The sequence below is a fragment of the Pteropus alecto genome, unplaced genomic scaffold (assembly GCF_000325575.1).
Source record: "Pteropus alecto unplaced genomic scaffold, ASM32557v1 scaffold398, whole genome shotgun sequence".
Taxonomy (NCBI): Eukaryota; Metazoa; Chordata; class Mammalia; order Chiroptera; family Pteropodidae; genus Pteropus; species Pteropus alecto.
This window is the reverse complement of record NW_006442497.1, coordinates 1,155,774-1,177,991: the sequence shown is the minus strand read 5'-3', so window position 1 is coordinate 1,177,991 and position 22,218 is coordinate 1,155,774. Positions and strand designations below refer to the sequence as shown.

Sequence of the window (22,218 nt, the reverse complement as noted above, 5' to 3'; positions counted from 1 at the left end):
TTCGGCCGAGGCAAGGGGTCTGTTTCAGGAAAGGCTAGATGTTCTTTTGAGATTTGTGAAAAGGAGAAGCAGGAAAGAGATGCTCTAGAAGGCAGTCATGGTCAAGATCAGTCTAAGGCTGACTTCTTTTTCCTACTCTTTCATGTCAATCCCTTCTTGGGCCCCTCGTTTATCTTTCTGGAGATCCTCAAGCTCAGACATCTGTTTCAACTCAAAGGGTCTTTCAAATACTTCTTGAACACGAGGCTGGTACCACAGGGTGACTGAGGTAACCTCTAGGAGCTCACAGACCCAAACCTGCAACATGCGAGCCAAGGCAGACATTGAGGAAGGCCGCAGGTGTTGGTTGGGACCTGAGTTGCTCTCTCTGTGTTTAGGTCGGGTGTGCGATGTGCCAGCAGAGCATGCAGAAGCACTTGCTGGAGTCTCATGAGGTGAGAGTCGAGTGTGATTCATCCTTTACAGCCAAGCAGCCAACCTGGGAGGAGGGAAGGGGAAGGAGCCACCAATAATATATTTCCACCTGACCTCTCACCTCGCCCAAGTAGGTTTGGCGAACAGTGGCGAACTAGCTGACCATGGGGACACAGAGCCTCTTGTCCCCCCAGATGCTGGCCAGAAGGGCTTGCCATGGTCCATGAGCCCAAGAGAGCTCAAATTCTCTGAAGAGAGTCCCTATTCTGGCCCTTTCCATCTGCTTTCTTATTGGCTTCCATCCCCTAAGTAAACAAGCTCATATCCATCCCAACTGGGCTGCAGTGGCTACAGGCCCATCCCGCCTGCCTCTCTGCAGGCCACAGAATGCCAGGAGCGCCCTGTGGAGTGTCAGTTCTGTGAGTCGGCTGTGCGCCTCAGCATGCTGGAAATCCATGAGCACCACTGTGGCAACCGGACAGAGCTCTGCCCAGACTGTGGCCAGCTCATCATGCTCCCAATGCTGGCCAAGCACAGAGATGTGTGCCAGAGTGAGCAAGCCCAGCTCGAGAGAGGTGAGCAATGCAGGCTGAGGAGGAAAAGGGAAGCCTCAAGGAAAGGGAGCCTCTCCTGGGTGGGATGCAAGGAATGTAGGTGTTCAACAGGACAGATGACGTATGTGTATGACAGATGTGCGAGTCTCAAATTCATTTGGCCATTCTAGTTCTAGACCATGTACTAGAGAGGACTTCTTGTGTGTCTGCTATGGACTTCAAATGGCTGGTCCAAGGAGACCAAGAGGCAGGTCTCTTGGGGGGGCCTGGGAGCCACACAGATGGGTGCAGAGGCAACAGGGGCCCTACAAAATAGGAGGCTTCCTTGGAACTTCTCCAGTACAATCCCAGCCTGGCAGAGATCCACCTGTATCCTCTTACAGATGAGAAATACATGCACAGAATAAATCAGGGGCTTGCGAGAGGCAAAAATAAAGCAGGACACCCAAGTTTCCCGACACCAAAGCTAGAGCTTTTTCTATCAGCAGCTGTACACCAAAGGAAATCAGCTGTAGCTCCTGACCTTTGGACTTACATGGTGGCTTCCTGGTATCTTTTCATGTTCTCTGGACCTAGTTACCTCTTTAAGAGGTGTATTGACAGAAGACACAAGCCTCAATATAACAGATCTTCTGTTTGACTTCACTGATTGTTTTATTAATATGGTAACATGTGAAGAGAGCCTGAAACCCCTTGGACGTGAATCTCTCCTAGTAAACAATCGATCCAAGGTCAAAACTGGCAAAGGAAAATCTGGAATGCTTGAGAGTCAAGTACATTTCCTTCATTCCAGAATGGCTGGGCTTTAGCACAATCTTACTTCAAAATAACTTCATCAACACAATACAGCTTCAACAAGACAACACAGCACAATACAATCAGCAAAGATACGTACCATAACACCTAGTTTGATCCCAGAGCTCAGAAACTTGGTGAAGTGAAAGAGCAGTCAGATTGAATGGGACTGGCATCTGTGGTAATGGCTCCTTTCTTCCCCTTAGAAACCAGTCCTTCTCCAGGAAAACGTTTCTTCATCATGGTCATGTGCTGCCCTGAGTGAACCTCTATGGCCATAAAGGAAATGATGTGGATTATTTGGCCAAATCTTGCCTTTGGGTCCAAGGACACTGTCAATGCAGGACACTCATGGCCAGGCAGGCTGAGGACAGTTCATACTTATGACTACAGGCCATGTATGCAGTTGTGGGACAGCTGGGCTATTACTGTCAAGGGCAATCATTTTCGGTGTTGTTTCTGTGTTTATTCAGGGAAGAGAATTTCGGCTTCTGAAAGAAATAGCTACTGTCATTATTGCAACAAAATGATCCCAGGAAATGAGTATTTACACCATGTGGTGAGTAGTAATTAGTCATTTTCTAATGTTGCTCATACTTGTCCATGTTCCAAAAAGTGTGGAATGAAAGGTAGATTCAATTTTACATAGCGTGGATATTAGAGGGTCTTGTATTTATTTTTGCTTTGCTCAAATTGTGAATTGCTTTAGGCTAACTTATCATATATAATTGGTCTCCATTTGTGCCAACTCTTCCAAGAATCTCCCTGACCAGACCAGCTATCCCTGATCACCTCTGAACATCAACCATCAGGGCCTGGACATTGCAATTTGGTCCCCGATAGAACCTGCCTTATAATTTTCTGTATCTTGTCTATTAGACTGTGAGTTCCTTCGCAAAAGTGAATGACTTTCTTCATCTTCCCACAATAAAGCTGATCTCAGCGCTGGGTACCAAAGGAGAACTCTGTAGAGGTGCAATGACGTGATTGGTTGGTTGATTTTGCCTAGGAACACGCACAGACTCTTCTCTCCATAGCTCTAAGCACCTTTTGGTGCTTTAGCTGTGTCGAGTCACTTCCCTTTTTTGCAGGATGGAGCATTTTCCCTCTGGGAAAATTTACCAAGGCTTATCTCCAAGGAACTCATCTCCTTCTTGAACAGAGAGCTATTTTTCCTTTCTTAGCCCCTCAATTCAGAGAACTTTAAATATCAGAACTAAAGAAATCTTAGGACGATTTAGATATTTTTGTTTATTGTAGTAAAATACACATAACATAAACTCATCATTAATATTTAATACATTCACAAGGTCGTGCACCATCTCTTCCGTCTAGCTCCAGAACATTTTCACCGCCCCAAAGAGAAACCTGTACCCTTAAGTAGTCACTCCCTTCTTCTCCCTCTCTCCAGCCCCTGGCAACAACTAATCTGCTTTCTGTCTCTATGGATTTGGCTATTCTGGACTTTCCATATAAGGGGAATCATATAATATGTAGTCTTATGTGATTGGCTTCTCTTAGCATAATGTTTTCAAGGTGCATCCATATTGTAGCATGTGTCAGTGCTTCATCCTTGTATGGCCTTTATGGTCATACTACCCTTTGTTTATCTATTCATCCATCGAAGGACATTTGGGTCATTTCCACCTTTCAGCTCCTTGCTTTTTGAAATGTAGTCTGTGGGCCAACAGCATCAGCAACACCTGGGAACTTGTTAGAAATACAGAATCTCAGGCCCTCCCCCTAGAAATGCCAAATCAGAATATGCAGTTTCACAACATCCATTGTGATTTGAGTTTGCGAAGCATTGAACCCAGCCAAGTGCTTCTCAGCCTTAGCTGCACACTGAAATCTCCTGTGTTTTCCTTAATACTGATGCTTATCCTGTTACATAAGTGGTCCATGTCTTTCCTTTGAATCAGAAGATACTTGGTGAGCATCAAAGCAAGAGTGGAGCTGACTACTCCCCTTCAAAATCTCCAGACTGGACACTTAAACACTTACTTGAAGCTCTAATAAACATTGTACTGGATTTATGGTCAGAAACCCTGAATTTTAGTTCTGCTCTGCCACTTACTGACTGTGTAGTTTCCCTGAGCATCTTTTTTCTTTTGAGGAAAATGGGGATAATGATTTGTCTATTTCTTCATTAAAAGACCACTCACCACCACGTGTACCTCCATACCAACACACACACACACACACACACACACACTGCCTTCCCACTTGTTAATCATAAAGGAGCTTTCTATGTTCCTTTCTTAATCTGACTGGTACACTACATCCCATCTTTTCTGCTTACACAAGGTCATTGCTCCATCGCTCCAGTAACTCTCCCTTCTCTCTCCTACAACAGGGAGAGGTGAAATGAGCTGCACATGTAGGCAGCAACAGTCTCAAATTGTCCACTCCAGTATGTTCTAACATCTGGTTCGATATGCTTTTAAAGGGGTACTATTAACAAATATTTACATTGATAGTGCAATCTTTGGCTCTGCATGGAAAACATTCTTGCTCTTTTTTTTTTTTTAATTTGCAAATTAAGGACTGAAATCACTTACACCAGGTGGTTTTATGGTTCTCAGACTTTCGTATTATATTAACATGACCCAAAAACAGGAAGGAAAAAAAAATACTTCTCTTGCTTTAACTTCCTGCCAGACACCATCTTCTTTCTTTGTTCCCCTTTGTGGCAAAATGTTTGAACAAGTTGTCTCCAGTCACCGTCTCCATTTCTTCTTCGCCCATTCTTACACCCACTCCAATCTGGCTTTTGTGTCTGCATCCCCCACTCCTCCAACAACAACAAAAAAACCCTGCTCTTGTGAAAATCATTAATGACCTTCACATTGCTAAATCCAACTATCAGTTCTCCGTCCTCAATTTTTGAGGAGACCACTGTTCATCACTCCCTCTTCTTCAATTCGCTATTCAGTTCACTTTTTCAATTCACCTCTTTCTTAGCTTCTAGAATATTATACTATTCTGGTTTTCAATTACCTCACTGGTCTCTCTTTCTCTTGCTCCCCAACCACTTAATTTGGGAGTCCTAGAGTTCATTTCCTGTGTTTTTCTCTACTTATACTCAATGCCCCAATCATTTCATCAAATCTTGTGATTTTTAAAAATGCCTTATACAGACAGACACTTCCAAATCTATATCCCATTCTAGACTTTTCTCACAAACTCCAGACTCATATATCACTGCCTACTCCACAGCCTCATTTTATAAACAACCTATTTAAAATTGTTACCCTCTCCCCATCCCACATTTACCATCCCCCTTGCCTTTCTCTACTATTTCCTTTTGCATAGCACTTATGGACTTCTAACATATTATCTAATTTATTTCTTTATTAAGCCCTTGTTAATTGTCTCCTACCGCCCCAGTTAAAGAACAAGCTCCACTTGCTCGCCTTCCTGCTAACTGCTCCCAAGTCACAAATACTCTACTTTCTAATTCTTTTAGCTATTTCTTCTGGCATTTAGTTCCATATTTCTAAAGTATGTTCTCATACTGCTAATGCTTTTTTTTCCCAATTTTTTACATTATCCATTAATTCATAAGGATTTAAGGATATGGATTTTGCTTTATTACACCACTTATCCTACACACACCTCCAAGTTTCTTCTCTCCATCCTCCCAATTTATTGATATCACCCATTTTGGTTAAATTAACAATCGATATTATATTACAACCATGTAAATATTATATTATTATGACCAAGTAAATATTATATATGGCTATGCCACACAAACTGCAATTACATTTGCTTTCTTCTACAACTTTTTGTTTTCTCTGGAGTTAATAATGGCTTTAGTTTTTCATATGCTTCACTCTCTAGGTACCTATCACTAAGTCATCCCTAAAACTTTCTATCAGATCTGAAAATTCCCCCTTCAGTACAATCAAACACATTAGATATTCTATTCATTTCATTTTCGGGGCATGTGGCTCCCCAGGCCTGATGAGTAGCTTTCATTCTGAAAATTTCTTCCACTATCTCCTGTGTTGGAGTTGTTCCCTAAATTTTAGGTTCAGATCTTTTTCTTTCTTTGGTGGAACATATCCTTGAATAGTTTCTTGAGAAGTAAAGCATGGGAGGCTAACTTTTTTAGATCTTATATGTCTGAAAATGATAGCTTGGATGGCTATAGAATCTATCTACCATCTTAATTTCTTAAATGATATTACAAAAATTTTCAACAAATATAAAAGTAAGGAGCAAATATTTTAAAAATCCCATATATTCATCCCCCAGATATATCAATCATCAAAAGTTTTCAACATTTACTTCATCTGTCTTTTTTCCTTTCTTTTTTGTTTTTTCTAAAGTATTTTAAAGCAAATTGAAGATATCCTGTTCATGTCATTCATCGTTCTTTAATATCCATCTTAAAAATAGTCAATTTCTTAACTACAATGCCTTTATTATTCTCAACAGTAGTAACAATAATTCTTTTCTACTATCTTTTTGGGGCATTCCACTTACCATGCTCATTCATTACTGCTGCTGCTACTTTCTCCTCTCTTACCTTCTATTGAATTAAGCAATTTTTCTTCATTTTCTTTCTCCTTTTCTACTCATTTGGCAATTTTTCATTCTATTTCTATATTTACTATCCTTAACATTTTAATATGAATACCTGACTTCATAAAGTCTAAAATTAATCATATTCTCTGCCCTCTTACAAACAATACGTGGATTTGAGCATATATTAACTCTGATCCTCTAGTCCCACCATATATGTAAATGCTGCCAGAATAATTTAGTTCCATCTTGTTTTCATACTATCCCTCCTTTGTCATTATTATTTTGTTGTCTTATGCAACTCATGCCTGCTTGGATAAACTCACATGTTTACCTTTTTCTTTGCTCACATCCTTTCTTGAATCCCAAGCTTGCCTTCTCAGGAAGATTTTTCTCTTTCTGAAATACACTTTTCAGTTCCTTCAGCAAGAAAACTGTGAGTAGCAAATCTTTAGTTGCCTGAATATGTACTACTTCTTTCCGCATTCTTCAATAGTTTAGCTGGATATCAAGTTATAGGTTAACAGTTACTTTCTCTTAGCATTTTGAAAATTATTTCACCATCTTCCCACCTCTGATTGCTGTTGATAATCTTTCCATGTAATTCTCTGCTTTCTGTGTAATTGTCATTTTTTTGTAGACCTTTATCTTTGATTGATTTCAAGATCCTCTTTGCCTTTGATCGTCTGTGATTTCACCACGATGCAGCTAAGGATTTATTTTTACTCATACTGCTCAGAACGATGTTCTCAAATGTGGTGGGGTTTTTTTTTTCTCTTTTTCCTCAGGATTTCTCCTGTTGAATCTAAAGATTTATGTTCTTAATCAGTTGAGAAAAAGTCTCGGCTCTAATCCCTTTGGATCCTCATTGGTGCCTAACTCTCCTATGTTCTCCCAGTTCTTCCTGTAGAACACAATGGGTGTATATTAGGTCTTCTCATTCTAACTTCATGTCTCCTAGGATGTTTCATACTTTTTCCATTTCTCTCTCCTATATTCTGGTAATTTCATCCATTGAGTTTTCATTTCTATCTCTATCACTCATTCAAATTTGCCTACTCTTTGTTCATAGGATCTTATTCTTTTCTCTTGTTTTATTCACTTTTAATTAATTTTACTCTCCTATCCTATAGTTCTCTTATCTGAACATCTTGGAGACTAATCCTGCTGTTGGTTGTGTCTATGACTCTTACGCAAGGTAAATTGCTTCCTTGTGTATTTGTAAGTTCTAATTGTGATTTTTCTATTTGGTGGGACACTTATCTGTGAGAATCTTGTATGACCTAGTTTGAAGTTATGTACCTGCCAGAGGGATTTCGTTATTGCTTCTGCCATATATCCCAATATTTATGTGAATTCTTCTGCTTGGATATTCCCAGACCATGAGGCTAATGTAAATCTGAGCCCCAGATACAAGAATAGGCCTGTGATTTTGAGTTTTCAGGAGTGTCAATTTTTCTTCCCCACGCTCAAATTCCAGCTCAAGGTAGACAAGCTCCCTTGCCACTTATCTTTTCCAATTAGCTTATTCTTTTCCCTTAGACACCATACTTTAGCCTTCATTGTTCTCAGCTTTATGCATGGAAAGGGAAGTCATACTTCCAATTCCCACAGTATGTGAATGGGATTCTTCTATCATCCAAGCCCTTAGTTGCAAGATTGACCACACATTTCCTCCCAAAGTGTCATGTACTTAACAGGTCGGGTCTCTATTCCTGGAACATGGAGCTTGCCTGCTTGCTTGCTTGCTTGCTTGCTTGCTTGCTCACTCAATTGATTGGTTGGTTGCTTTCTTAAAAAGTCAGCTCAACTTAAATGAATGTTTGTCATATTTTATCAAGCATTTCTAAGTGTTTGTAGTGGAAAGTTTTCAGGTTATCTAATCTATTGTGGTGTCCAACCATTAAAGCCAAAGTCATTTTTAAATCTGATATATTACTCACAATTGCAGGATAAATGTCGTACAATATCAAAGTCTGCAAAATATCTTCCAGTTGGAGAGCCAAGCATTTCTCCTCCACCCCTTCCAAGTCAGGCTGCTGAAGATCAAACTTTCATAGCAGAAAAAGATGTCCGTCCAAAGATGAAAAATATAAACAGATTTCCTCTTCTTCTTGAAAATTCAACAAAGCAAGCATCAGATGGCACGAATAAAACCATGGATCTGCCTTTGAAGTCAGAGCACAAGCCTTGGGTCGCCTCTACTACAGAAGATGAGGCAGTCTATGACATTCTGAAGAGATGTTCTCAGTGTGGTATCCTGCTTCCCCTGCCGACACTGGACCAGCATCAGGTACCCAGCCTCTGTTTTCTCCTTACGTGGCTATCAACCATCTGGACAGGGCTTAGAGAAATCCAAGCCCTGCAGGATGTTCCCATACACTGCCACTGGGAAGGCTCTTCCTTATCTCCCCCTTCTCTGTGTGTCCAAATGCACTCTATTGTAGCATTTACCACCTGGTTTGTTTGTATAATCTCCCAGAGTCTGGGCCACCTTTGAAGGAAGGGCCAGATCTTTCATCTCTGTGTCTTCAGTTCCTGGCCCAAGGGCTGACCACAGCAAATGCTCCAAAACTGTCGAGTTAAATGAATGAAGTTGAGGGCATACAGTCTAGCTCTCTCATGGTAGAGATAAGGCAACTGAGGCCCAGACAACAGAGCCTCGGTCAAGATCCTAAACCAGTTGGTGCATCACCTCCAGCAAATCAAGGTGTACTTCCAGCAGATCAGGATTTTCAGCCTCAATATCCTGACTTTTACACTCTAGATTATTTTCTAGTGATAACAAAATTTAGCATTAGAGGTAGTTAATTATATGCCAGCTACAATGCAAAGGTCTTTACAAATGGTTAATCTACATTACAAACAATAGGCAGGTATTTTATCCCCATTTTATAGATAAAGAAAATAGAAAGAAAGACCGAGTAGCTTCCCCAGGGTTATACAATTATGTCACAGAATCCAGCCTGGGATCCACATGTATATAGTTCCAAAGTTAATGCTCTTAAGCTCCAGACAGAATGCTTCTCTTAAAAAAAAAAAAAAAAAATCTCTTATTATTTTTTTTGTTTTTCAAAACACAAAAGTACTAGATTTTGTTGCAACCGGCTGATATAATACCATACAAAGAAATATAGAGGCAAAGCTAATCCTCCTCACTCTCACCCCAGCTCCTCCGCAGTCCCATGCCCTGAGATAACGTCAGTAGCCTGGTGGGTGTCTTTTCAAAACTTTACCTTTGCTCACACAAACCTGAACCAGCCTATACAGGGTTTGAATTTTTTCTTTTCCCCACACATTATTTTCCTGTACTCATTACTCTGCCATTTGTCTTTTTCACTTAATCTATGATGCACACTCCTTACAAAAAAAAGTAGACCCAGACCTTATTTGTCTAACTTCTTTATGCATCTATATATGCACATAATCATATAATTTTGCAAGTATGGATGAATTTCATTCTTGCTGGGGGTGTTATTACAGCCATAATTTCTTGCCTCCCATAATGTGTTGTTTCCTTCCATACTTTCCTCTATCTTTATTTAAAAGGGTTGATGAATTTAGCAAATGGAAACATATTACTTAGAGAAGAATAACTACAAACTAACTGCATGGGACATACTTATACTAAAAAAACCTCTTCTTTTCTCTAAAATTAATATTTAACTGGACATTCCAGTATTTCATCTGGCAACCCTATTATATAACCACATACAAACATACACATTAGGAGTCCAGTTATAAACATTTCTTTGCATCTTAATGTTATTTTTTTCCAGGGCCTTAACTATTTTTTTCAATTACAGTTGACGTTCTATATTATTTTGTATTAGTTTCAGGTGTGCGGCATATAGTGGTTAGACATTTACACAATTTGCATCTTAATGCTATGATTCAGCAATACCTGAGGACATCCTTCCAAGTCAAATGATATGACTCTTTCTTTTTTAATGGCTGCATAAGAGTCCTTGGCATGGGTGTTCTCTAATCTGTCCCTCCACCCCGCTGATGATAGCAGGCCTCTAGTAAACACTGCCCCAAGCCCCCCATAGGCCTCTCCTGGCTCACTGGGCTTCATGCCTTTTCTCTGCAACCTGTAGCTCAATGTTCCTGCTCCTGGAACTGGGGATAGCAATATCCAGAGACTGGCACGTCTCACTTTAAACTCATCAAACTTTTTTTATATCCATTTCTTTAGGAGAAATGTCGGTGGTTAACTTCATTTAAAGAAAAACATATGAGAAACTCCAGCTAGATTTGAAGAAGAAAAGGTACTACAGATTCATAAAATTTCATTTTAATGCTGGTTTTCCTGCTTACTTTCTGTGGTAGTCCTTACTTGTGAGAAGAGATAGGTTTTATTCCTTGGATTTCCTTCCTATGGGAGAAAAGGTTTGGATTTTAACTGTTTTTCTTTTTCTTTTTTTTTGAACAGAGATGCTGATTTTGAACAGAGATGCTGATTTTTCTTTTTCTTTTTTCTTTTTTTTTTTTTTTTGAACTGAGATGCTGATTTCCTTGGATTTCCTTCCTATGGGAGAAAAGGTTTGGATTTTAACTGTTTTTCTTTTTCTTTTTTTTTGAACAGAGATGCTGATTTGCCCAAGATCTACAGATAAACTAGTTGGAGAAAAGCCTTCAGCCCTTCTGCCCGAGAATTTCGATAAAACATCTGAGGCCCATAGCCTGGACAGCTTGGGGACCCCAAATTCATCTATTTTACATTCCCATTAGCAATATATGAGAAATCAAGTTTCCCCACATTCCCTGGCCAGCATTTGCTATTGTCATTGTCATTTTTTTTCTAACTTTAGCAATTCTAACAGGTATGTGGTCATATCTTACTGTAGTTTCAAATTGCAGTTCTCCAAAGTCTAAAAATGTTGAACATCTTTTCACTTGCTTATTTGTCATCTGAAATGTCTGTTCATGTCTTCTGCCCATTTTCTAAATGGACTGTTTGTTTTTTTACTGTTGACTTTTGAGATTATATGTGTATATATATGGTCCCCGAAGAATAAAAACTATCCTCCCTGGAAGCTTTTCCTTCATCTTTCTTTTAAATTCCTCACTGGTTTTCTTCCAGGGCAAGGGATGGCAGCAGCTAGGACAGCAGAGTGAGGCAGTGCTCAAGGAAAGGGGAGGACAAAAAGGAAGAAGGAGAGGGAAGGAGAGAAGTAAGGCTGGGTGACAGGCAAGGGCTGCATAAATGTCACTGGCGTGGGTGTTCTCTAATTCGTCCATCCACACCCCTGATGATGACAAGCCTCTATTAAACATTGTCCCAAGCCTCCCATAGACCCCTCTTAGCTCACTGGTGAAGCCCAAAGGGATGCCTTTGACAGCTGTTGGGAGAGCAGCCTGGAGAAGCCTAAAGATGCAGCCTGCAAACAATATACCCCTACCTGTCTGCTCAGCTTTTAGGAAGACCTCTTAGGGCACAAGCCCCTCCCTGGGATGGAAAGGCCAAGGAAAGTGGGTGAGTTAGGTGCTCTCTATCCTCCCCCAACTTGAAAGGTGGATCAGTTCTCAAGCTTTGTCACGTTGGGTGAGTCAGGTTTGCTTGGAGGCCCTGTCTAAGGGAAGATTGGAAGCCTAGAGCATATGACAGTGGATTCTGACTGGGCAAGCTGGGTCTTTCTGGATGCAACAGGACCCTGGGGCTGGGTCAGGACAGGAAAGGCAGTGCACTGATTGGGCCTGAGCCCCAAGTTCAGGGCAGAACCTCTCCCTTGCAATAAGAGTGAAGGGCAGGAGACATGCCTATTCTAACCTGCGCAGACCGAGCCTCCTGCCTCCCAGCCCCTGGCTGGGCGCTTTCCTGGACTGTTTGCGCTGACACCGCTCTAGCCCTCTACAGGCACACTCTACTGACCTGGCAACCCCAGGTTTGGGCCCCTAAGCCCAGTGGGGATGAACAGAGCCCCTCAGGTGGCAGCGCGTCACAAAGGCAGCCCGCGGCTTAGCATTTAACCTCTTCGAGGGTAAGACGCAGCCCCAGGAGGTCACGGAGTTGGCGTCGGAGCACAGAGGTGCAGGCGGAGCAGGCAGGCGCTCTCGCGGTCCCTGCAGCCCAATCACCCGGCAGCCAGAGCGGGGTGCGGCCGGCGTGCAGGTAAGGGTAGCCCGGGAATGAGCCGGGGAATGCGCCGGGACCCGCGCAGGTGAGCAGTCCTTCTCCATGAAGCTTCCCAGAGGTGGAAGGAAATCCTTAGGTCTCCTTCCCAGGTGGGCAGCTCTGATAAGGTAGACCAAGACTAGATTTGGGTTCAAATCCACATCCCCACTTACTACTTTATCTCAAATCCACATCCCCACTTACTACTTTATCTCATTGGGAGACTTTCGTAACCATCTGACATCTCCGTTTCCGCATTCGTAAAATGGGTGCGTTCATACCTTCGGTACAAGGCTGTTGTAGAAGTGCTTTGGCACCAACTTACCGACAGCAGCAAGCACTTGTATAGCATTCACTATGTGCCAGGCACTGTTCTGGTACTTTCCATATATTAGCTCATTTAATCCTCCTGACACTAGGAGAAAGGTACTGTTATTACCCCTATTTACATATGTGGAGACTGAGGTACAAAGAAATTAATTAGCCTAAGGTCACACATAGCAATTGACAGAACCAGGATCCGACCCACTAATGATCCAAGCTACTCTGCCGCTCACTGGTGAGGTCTTTGGGGGAGGGGAGGGTGTTCCCTGAATTTACAGATGACTTTTGGACCACTTGCAACAACCTTCCCAGCATACCACATATGTTCTTTTAAACACACCCTATGGCCTAAAGAGTCTGATAATTTTTCTGACCTGTGACTTTGTTAGGGAGAAGGGTTTCTTTAGCTCTCTAATTGGTTTTGCTTTTCTTGAGTACATTTTAGGCACCTTACTTCAGGTTAAGTGCTGTGGAGGCCCCTAGCCTCAGGCAGTCTATGTATGGCAACCTATTTCTTCATTTGTGAAACCTTGAAGTACCTACTCAAAAAAAGAATGAAGCTGGTCCCTAGGAATGTGTGGGCCCCGTGGAAAGAAAGGTTTGGATGCAGATCATAGTAAAGGATCAACAGTGACATGAGGGAAAAGAGAGGACCAGGCTGAATACTGACAGAGGCAGCGACTCTGGGAAGCCACTGGAGCCTTGTGTCCTGGTGGGGGTGGGGGTGGGGCAAGCTGCTGCCAAATCCCATATGGAAGACTGTCTGACCTGGAGATGGGAGGGCCAGCTGGAGGCAGGGGCCCAATTGTTCTGCAGGTGATGATGGGGTAGTGAGGACAAAGGCACAGAAGGTCCCAAAGTCCTTCACAGGAGCTTGCATGATGACACCATTGTGGTGGTGGTGGTGGGGGGAGCTGGAGGAGGCTGGGAGCCAGCATAGGGAGAGTGGATAGGAGACAGGCCGGAACACCCACCATGACAATCCATTCAGCAAATGAACACAATGGGTGAGATGTGTGCAGAGTGACATGAATGATGCTTACAAATATTAAATATGCATCGGGCAAGCACATACACAAACAAAAACACACTGGAATCATTGACTACGGTGGGGCAATGAAGTCAGACAAAGAGTTAAAATGGAATGAATGAATAAATAAATCCAAAGAGAGGTCTTGCACAGACAAATGTCTGTCCTGAATTGATTAACTTGTCCCTCAGCACCTGAGGCCTACCACCTGAGAAGGTAAGAAAAAGTAGAGGAGAAAGAGTCAGAAAGCCCAGGTTCTAGCCTGGGCCCTGTTACTAATTTGTTGTGTAGCGTCAGGCAAGCCCCTTCACCTTTCTGGGTCTCAGTTTCCATTTGTAAAGAAAGCAATTATCAGATTTTTTTCTGGCTTTGAGTTTTTATGAGCCATGATCAATAATCTTGGGACACTTGGTAAAGTAGCCAATAAAAGCCTTAAGAGTGATAGGGCTTGAACCTTGAAGAATGGGATGATTGGGAGAGGTAAAGAAGACGAGGAGAGTTTTCTGGCAGGAGAAACATTAAAAGCAAAAAGTCATGAAGATTTCAGCACATGGCAATACAAAATCTGAGGGCTCAGTCTATCAGGCAGGCCTTAGCATTCCCCAGCTACAAATCATGCCCTCCAAAGAACTCACAACCAACCCCATTCCCATTATGATGCCACCCTAGTCCCAGGTTTGAGCCTGGACTCCGCTCTGGACCATCCTTCCTCCGATCTCTGGAATGTACTTCCTAGACTTCAATGCTGACCACATCACTTCCATACAAGTGACCCTTCAACCTTTTCTGACCCCCTGTGACCTCAGTGTGGTTCTTCACCCTATTCTGCTGCTATGCCTTTTGAATGTCAACACAGCAGCAGCAATGTAGCTCAACACAGTAATTCTCATCCAGAGAAGAGGGCTGGCCATGTCAGGATTCCAAAGTCTTGGGGAATCCAAAGGGAACAGTGGGAATCCCTGGCCTCTGGGACACGATCTTTATCACATCATTCAGGGCCCCTCAATCTAGCACCTCCTACTGCCCCAGCTCCCATCCCATCACTCCCTGCCCCTTACAAATTAAACTCCAAACAATCTGTAGTTCCCTGAATGTGAACACATCACTGTACATTCACAGTTCTGTGGCTTTGCGAAGATTGTTCCCTCTGGCTGGAATGTATCAGTTCCCCCACCCCCACCACTAGGCCAACCTGGTATGCCTTGCAAATCCTACTCACCCTGCAAAACCCAACTCTGACATCATCTTCTCTGAGCAATCTTCTCTACTTCTTCGTTACCCAGACAGAATGAATCAACGCTCGTTTGTGCTACCCTGCACCATGAATATGCCTGAACCTTTTCACTTCTCCCACTCTATTGTAATTGAGTGCTGGTCTGCGTCCCTGATAGACCCCTAATGGACTTGTGACTCCTTGCGGGTGTTGACCATAAGGTGAATTTATTATTGCCCCACCTGCACCAGCACAGTGCCTATTACACATGGACCCACAGTGCAAATTTATTCAACTAAGTTTAATTTCTGTTTGGCAGGTAATGGCTCTTCCTTTTTACTCTCCACAGAAAAAGAGTGATTACTTTTCTTTCCTCATTTTTGGAAGCCCTGCCTATCACATAGCTGCACTGGACATCCTGGTTCCTTGATGGATGAAGAAAGCCAATTGATCGAGCCCCAAGACCAGAGCTGCTGGGCCACTCTGCCCGATGTGTGCCTGCGTCGTGTTTTCTGGTGGCTGGGAGACAGAGACAGGTCCAGGGCGGCTCTCGTCTGCAGAAAATGGAACCAGATGATGTATTCGGCTGACCTCTGGCGATACAGGACCATCACATTCAGTGGGAGACCTTCCAGGGTACATGCATCTGAATTCGAGTCAGCTCTTTGGTACGTTAAGAAATTTGGTCGTTATCTGGAGCACCTGGAGATCAAATTCATGAATCCTTACAATGCTCTCTTGACCAAGAAGTTCCAGGTCACCATGCGAGGCCTTCTCTCATGTCTCGGCAAGAGTAACAGCCGTCTGAAATCTCTTTCCATTCAGCACCTGGAGCTGGATCGCCTGGTCTGGAGGCACAGCATCAAGAGCTCTTTCATCAAAAGCTTGACCTTCTTCTTAAAGAAAATGGGCAAACACCTGGATTATCTCAACCTGAAAGGGGCCAGGGTGACTGTGGAGCAAGGCTGTCATGTTCTAAACTCTCTGAGCTACTTAAGGAATGAGAGTATGGCATCAGAGCTCAACATAGAGGACTTCTTCAGCCACCACCTCGCCGTCTACAGCAGCTCCGAGTTCAACAAGACCATGTCCACGTTCCGCAACCTTGTGTCCCTGACCCTCAACTACAACTGCATCTCTGACGAGCTACTTGAGGACTTGTGTGAGAATAATTCCAGTACCCTCCGGACTATAAACATCAAATGCCACGTTCATGACCCCCACGGGCAGGTCATCTGGGGCATGTCTTGGGCCAAGCTAGCCAGGCACACCACCAACTTGAAGGTGAACTTCTTCTTTGAGCGAGTCATGAAGTACGAGCGCTTGGTTCGGATTCTCTTGCAGGAGATCCCAATCAGGAGCATCAGTCTGAGAAGCTGCTATTTCAGTGACCCAGACTGGTCCATGCGACCCACTCTGCTGGATCTCCTGCCCACATTCCGGCACACTCTACAGGTAGGTATGACATAAGGGTGGGAGGCTTTCATACCCATGTTACTGGCTTACCCAGCGGAGAGGCCACTGCTGCCTACTCTTGGCTGGGTTTGCACACACTCAATCTCAAATTGAGGTTCTGGGAAATGTGACCAAATTAAGCCACCACTGGTTCCCAAGAACACAGCAGACAACATAATCTGCTGCTTACTTCCTACACATGGAACACAAGGAATTTTCTAGTTTGGCTGTCAACCAAGGAAAATCTCTATATCCCTGGCTCAGAGCTGCAAAGCTTGAGCAATAAGGTACCTCTACAGGTGAGTAGCAGGTCTGCAGCCTCTTCCTACCTTTTCACTAGGTTGCAGCAAGCAGGAAACAATGTGACTTCAAACCAAACAAAAAGCCAAATTTGCCCTAAGTCACTGAAAGGCTCAGAGGTATGGGCTATAATCTGGCAGCTCCCCATCTACAAAATCAGGGTCATTTTGTCCCTTCTAAGGACCTCACAGAAGGTTGTGACAATTGACATTAATAGGTGTAATACCACTACTAACAGTGACTGACTATGGCGTGCTCGGAGCTCATCCGATACTGAGATAGCCCTGAAGTGGCAGGCAGACGGCACTGTTATTCTTTTGTGCTACAGAACTTAAGGTTCGGTGGCCTGTCCACAGTCACCCGGCCAGCCCACTGCAGGGCTGGGACCAGCACTGTGGTGTCTGGACTCCAAGTACATTGCCTCCAAACTCCAAGTTTCACTGACTCGGGGAAGATCATCTTCATCCCCAGATCTCTCCCTCTGTGACCTATATGTCCATGGTCACATGTCTCTTATCTAAAGCTCTCGAACCGCCATGCCTAGGAGACCCAAAGCCAGGTTATGGAAATATTCTAGAATGATCCAGTTAGTCCCAGCATCTCTGCCCACATACGTCTTCCCCTCCGGTGCTTTTCCAGAAATTAACTTTTGAGTTCAACAACAACCACGAGTCCCTCGACGAGGAGCTGCACCTCCTTATCTTATCCTGCAGGAAGTTGTTTTACTTCAAAATCTGGGCTTTCCTCGATGTTAACTTTGTGGAGCGGATCCTGAAGAGTCAGGAAGAAGGACAGTGTGCCCTGCGCACACTCAAGGTAAGAGCCACCTGAGGCGGTCGCACAGGGATAGAACAGGGGCATCCAGGCCCTGGGCTCGGGACCAGCCAAGGTGCTTCTGTTCCGGGACGAAAGTCAGCAATGAGGCAGGGAATGGAGGCAGTCATCTTATCTGAGTCCGCCGACTGGAAATTAACAGTTTCATAGATGGGAGCCTGGAGTTTTTGCCTTAGTTGCTGGGTTTGGGTTTGTCCTGATTCTGGCAACAATTGTACACATATACATCATTCGCGTTGTTTTCGGTACCTGAGCGATGCAGTCACAGTGTATGCATGAGGGTGTGTTTCCTCTGTTGGCACAGGTGAGAATTTATACAAACAGATATGAGACGAATGAAGAGGACAGGACACTGAGGGAAATTTACCGGAGGTTCAGAAAGCTGATCAACTCAGAGCTTAACTATTTTGTCATCGCCTACCCCATGATGTAATGAGCACTCTCCAGAGGAAGAAGCTAGGAGCACTTTGAAGTTGAAGACCTGGTTCTCGCAGACGGACACTTGGGGCATCCCCTCCCCCCACTCCTTTTTCTTCTCTCTCTCCTTTTTTGCCACTTCCACGCCAATACGAACGCCCCAGCAAAAGCTGGGGCTGCTGGTAATACGAAGGCCTCAGGAGACTTTAAAGTGCTATATTTACCAACTATCCAGGGGTGATTTCTCGTTTTGTCCTTCGGTTTTGATTTTTGACACCCTTACTCGGCCACAGAGCTAAAAGCTCAGAGCCACTCAGAGCCGTTTCTTGCCCTGCTAACCTGTGTACCTGAAAAGGTATAACTAACCAGAGCAAATAGAACCATGTTTTCTACTCACTGACATGATCAGTTCAGAAATGTTTTTTATCTTGGCTGGCCTTCCTGTCAGAGCCTCCTGATACTGATATTGGCCGGGTCTGATTTCAGATGAATGGAAACCTACCAGCATGTCCTCCAACAAAGCAGGGAAATTCTCAGTTCTTAGAAGGAGCCTGTTCAGAGCCAGAACTCTCTCCTACGGAAGGACCTCAGCACCTAATATATCAGTGTTGTGGACTCAGATCTCCAGCATCTGCTTTTCTTGTGTCTCCTTCATGTTCCCATCCAGGCAGCACGGTGCCCAGTCCTCAGGTGTGGGGCAGAACGGAAAGTAGCCGTTACACTCACATTTATGAAGCATTTGTGATGTCATGGGGAAATGTTCTTAATGCAATGTTAAGTGAAAAAAAAGCAGGACACAAGATTGTATATTTAGTGTGATGTCAATCATCTAAAACACATAAAGAGTTTTTTTTTGAAAGCATAGACGAGATACACCAAATATGTTAACAGTTATCTCTGGGCAGTGGAATTGTGGGTGGTTTTAATTTTCCTTTTTGCGCTTTCCTATATTTCTCAAATTTTCTACAATGACCGTATGTTATTTTTATAATCAGAGAAATCTAGTGTGTTTGAAATTGGGGGTAATTATAAATTCCTAAGCCCATGCCATAGAGATGTATTGCTTCGGTCCTTTGAGATTTTTGTGCATATAGTTGCATATAGGGTTTTTTCAATAGATGTAAGTTAATAAAACCTCAGAATACTTTTGACAAGTGTCTCATTTCAGATTTTCCCTTGTCTTTTATATGTTGTGTCCATATGTATGCTCAGGTTTTAGGCCTTTGTTAAAGCTCATATATATCCAGCGTGGATATATTTCAACTTTATAAATTTCAGCCCTTCCACATTCTGTCTCACCTGAACATCGCTGCAGTGCTGTTGGGTAAATACTGTTCCTGTTTCACTAACATTCAGAAACGATGGACACTGGTGAAGAGAATAGGACCCCACCTGTGGGGGGCTCCTGGGACTGATGGGAGAAGACAATCTAACGTGCTGTAGCATGCTGAAACCAGAAGGGCCCTTGGGGCCCACCTACTTTCCTGTGGACCAGAGAGGAGGCAACTTGCTTGATGTGAGAAGGGAGCCTCAGCTGGGAGACCGATTGATTGATGGCGTAATGATTTATTTATAGTGCGGACTAGTTGTGGTTAGTTTCCTTTCATCCTCAAGCACAGGATCTAAGTGTAGAGGATCTTTTATGGAAAACATGTTCACAAAAATGTCATTTATGTGAACACGTTTTCGTAAAAGAGTCAATTTGTTTTACAGTTTTGCAAATCTCTTTCATGTCTGGCCTAACAGTAGACAGCAGGGTTCTCATCACTGCTTCAAACTATGTAACCTCCGGGAAATTCCAGAGAGGATGAGTGAAAAAAGTATATGACATCTGGGTATTAATGTTAAAATCATTTTGACTCTGTGGAGCCCTTGAAAAAAGGTCTGAAGGACCTTCAGCGATTGCCTTAAGCACAAGAAGAACTACTATACAGAATTCCAGTTCCCAAGGAATGGAGACAGGCCCAAGACCCAGAGATGCTCATGGGAAAATGCAGGGCACTTGAGGTTTCCAAACCCATAGATTTTTTAAAAAGTATTTGTTTTTAAATACTGCATTCACAGGCCCAGTGGTAGATGAGACAGCCGACAGAATGGTGACCTCTGTGACAACTTCTTGTCCATGCCTGTCCTCCTCCAACCTAGAGCAACAGGCTAGGATGGCTGTTCCCCACATGACCACTGAAGGTCCACATAGATCACCCAGTTCTTGGGACAAACATGGCATGGGAGAACTGCAGCACATCCTTGTCTGTATTTGTGAGTGGGAAATGTGTTCTGAATCCCTGGTGCTGCCTCTTAGTTGTTGATGGAGCTGATGAAGTCCTGGGACGAAGTGACGGGTACCCAGCTCCTCTGAATTTCCTAGTGTATAAGGAAAGCAAGGCTGTGATTGTAAACCCTTATTCATAGGCAAACTGACGATGTTTTTAAAGAGACTCTCAGGGATGGAGCTCTGACTCTCTGGGCTGGAAGTGTCCTGAGACCTGGTTAAAGGAAAAGCCTCGGGCCACTCCCTTTGCCCACTAGAGACCTTGGTCCACTCAGGCCACTAATTTGTATGACCTTGAATAAGTTCTTTACCCTGCTTAGGCCTTAGTTTCTGCTATTTGTAAAATGGGTAAAGCTGAACAACATATTGCTAAGGTTTATGAGACACAAATATGCTGGGATGAGGTTCTAGAGCTGTCGTGGGGATTAAGTGACACTGAACCCACATGGGAATGGCCTCATTTCCTAGCCCTGGTGCACCTGGGCTTCCAAGACAGGCTGCCTGGGTTCGAGTTCTAACCCGCCACTTACTTGCTGTGTGGGCTTGAGTATTTAACCTCCCTGAGTGTTAGCTCCTCTGTGTAAACAGAGAAATAATAGCACATCCCACATAGGTCTGCTGGGAAGAATAAATTATTTAATACATGTAATGAAATACATGAGCCTGTACCTTAGGTGTTCAATAAATGTCTTCTATCTTGTTTAATAAATGAGGAAACACACTCAAAAAAGGGACATGACTTGTCCAGAGTCATATGGCCAGTTAGAGGCAGAACTAATACTATAGTTTCCCAATTCAGAACCCAAAACTCTTTCTTCCACCCAAATGATAAAATGAGAAGAATCTAGTTTCGCTCCATGCCCTACTTAGTCAATCCATGCCAAACCTCATTAAATGATCACTGGTTGAGTATTTACTATGGACTAGGTATAAATTCACATAGTTTCATTTAATCCCCACAACAGCTCTAGAAGGTAGACTGTCGTTCTCTCTCTCTTAGAGATAAGGAAACTAACTGAGGCTTAGCAAAATTAATCTGCCAAAGATCGCACATTTAGGAAGGGTCGAAAGTGAGCATCAAATCCAATCCAATCATATATCCATTCTCTTAAACTACTATGCATTGCCTACCACAGCAAGATGATTTTGGAGTCAATTATACTACAGTTCCATTAAGCACAGGAGCATTCAGGGGAATCAATGAAAATTTGTTTTACTATGTTTGGCTTAGAAGTACTGCTGTGTATGATGAAACCAAGCATTTCTAGTAAAATAGGAAGCAAGCATTTCTAGTAAAATAGTTATAAATACATCTTTATGATGTTTTTAGGATGAGAGATGTATAGTTTCAGGGGGAAAATGTCACCAACTGTAACTTGAAAAAAAATTTTAATAAACACAAAATACCCTTTCTTTGGTGGATATTTATCCCTTTGTACATTTTACCCAAACAGCTTTCTAGAGAGAGACCTACAGAAATTTTGATTTGCAATTTGAAGCCACAGAATATTAATTCATTGGCTGAATATCACATATGGTGAGAAATTTGCATGGCTTCCCTGGGTAGTGCTTAGAAAATTAATCTATTCCTATGCCTCTACATTCGCAAAATTGCAGATTAAAAAAAAAATCTAGACACATACACACCCACACGCAAAATTTTAAATGCTCAAGTGGAATGTAAGCCCCTTTACAGCACACATTTTTGCTGTTATTGTATATCCCCACTGCCTGGAACTCCGCCAGGCACAGAGGAGGCACTCAATCTTTGTCGAATGATTTAAAATAGGATCTTGTTGAGGTGCGATTCAACCTTTGTTTACAGTGAACAATTGTTTCAAAGTAATATGCTTTATTTGTTTTGACCTATCTTACTGTCATAGACAAATATGTCTTTTTTTAAGCAATCAGTAAGAGCACGTCCATGAGACTAATAAAACCGTACAATTAATCCAGCCA

General features: G+C 43.0%; 2 protein-coding genes across 8 annotated transcripts in view; both read left to right on the top strand.

The window, feature by feature from the left end:
• XAF1 (XIAP associated factor 1) overlaps positions 1–11,335 on the top strand; it is a 13,355-nt gene extending 2,020 nt beyond the window's left edge. For 5 of the 7 annotated variants that reach the window (XM_025040177.1, XM_025040175.1, XM_025040178.1 and 2 more), the window contains 6 exons: positions 378–434; positions 794–989; positions 2,237–2,322; positions 8,248–8,589; positions 10,495–10,535; positions 10,924–11,335. In XM_025040177.1, the coding sequence (XP_024895945.1) occupies positions 378–434; positions 794–989; positions 2,237–2,322; positions 8,248–8,589; positions 10,495–10,535; positions 10,924–10,963 (762 nt within the window). In that variant the 3' untranslated portion in view covers positions 10,964–11,335. Of the gene's footprint in view, positions 1–377; positions 435–793; positions 990–2,236; positions 2,323–8,247; positions 8,590–10,494; positions 10,568–10,731; positions 10,823–10,884 lie in introns of those variants that run through there. The other 2 variants (XM_006922220.3, XM_025040174.1) reach the window with 2 other exon arrangements.
• Positions 11,336–15,330: 3,995 nt separating this feature from the next.
• Positions 15,331–18,928, top strand: FBXO39 (F-box protein 39). Its single transcript, XM_025040075.1, has 3 exons — positions 15,331–16,436; positions 17,376–17,552; positions 17,875–18,928. Exons 1-3 carry the CDS (start codon positions 15,411–15,413, stop codon positions 18,001–18,003), a joined length of 1,332 nt encoding a protein of 443 aa, XP_024895843.1. The 5' UTR covers positions 15,331–15,410; the 3' UTR covers positions 18,004–18,928.
• The last annotated feature ends 3,290 nt before the right edge of the window (positions 18,929–22,218 follow it).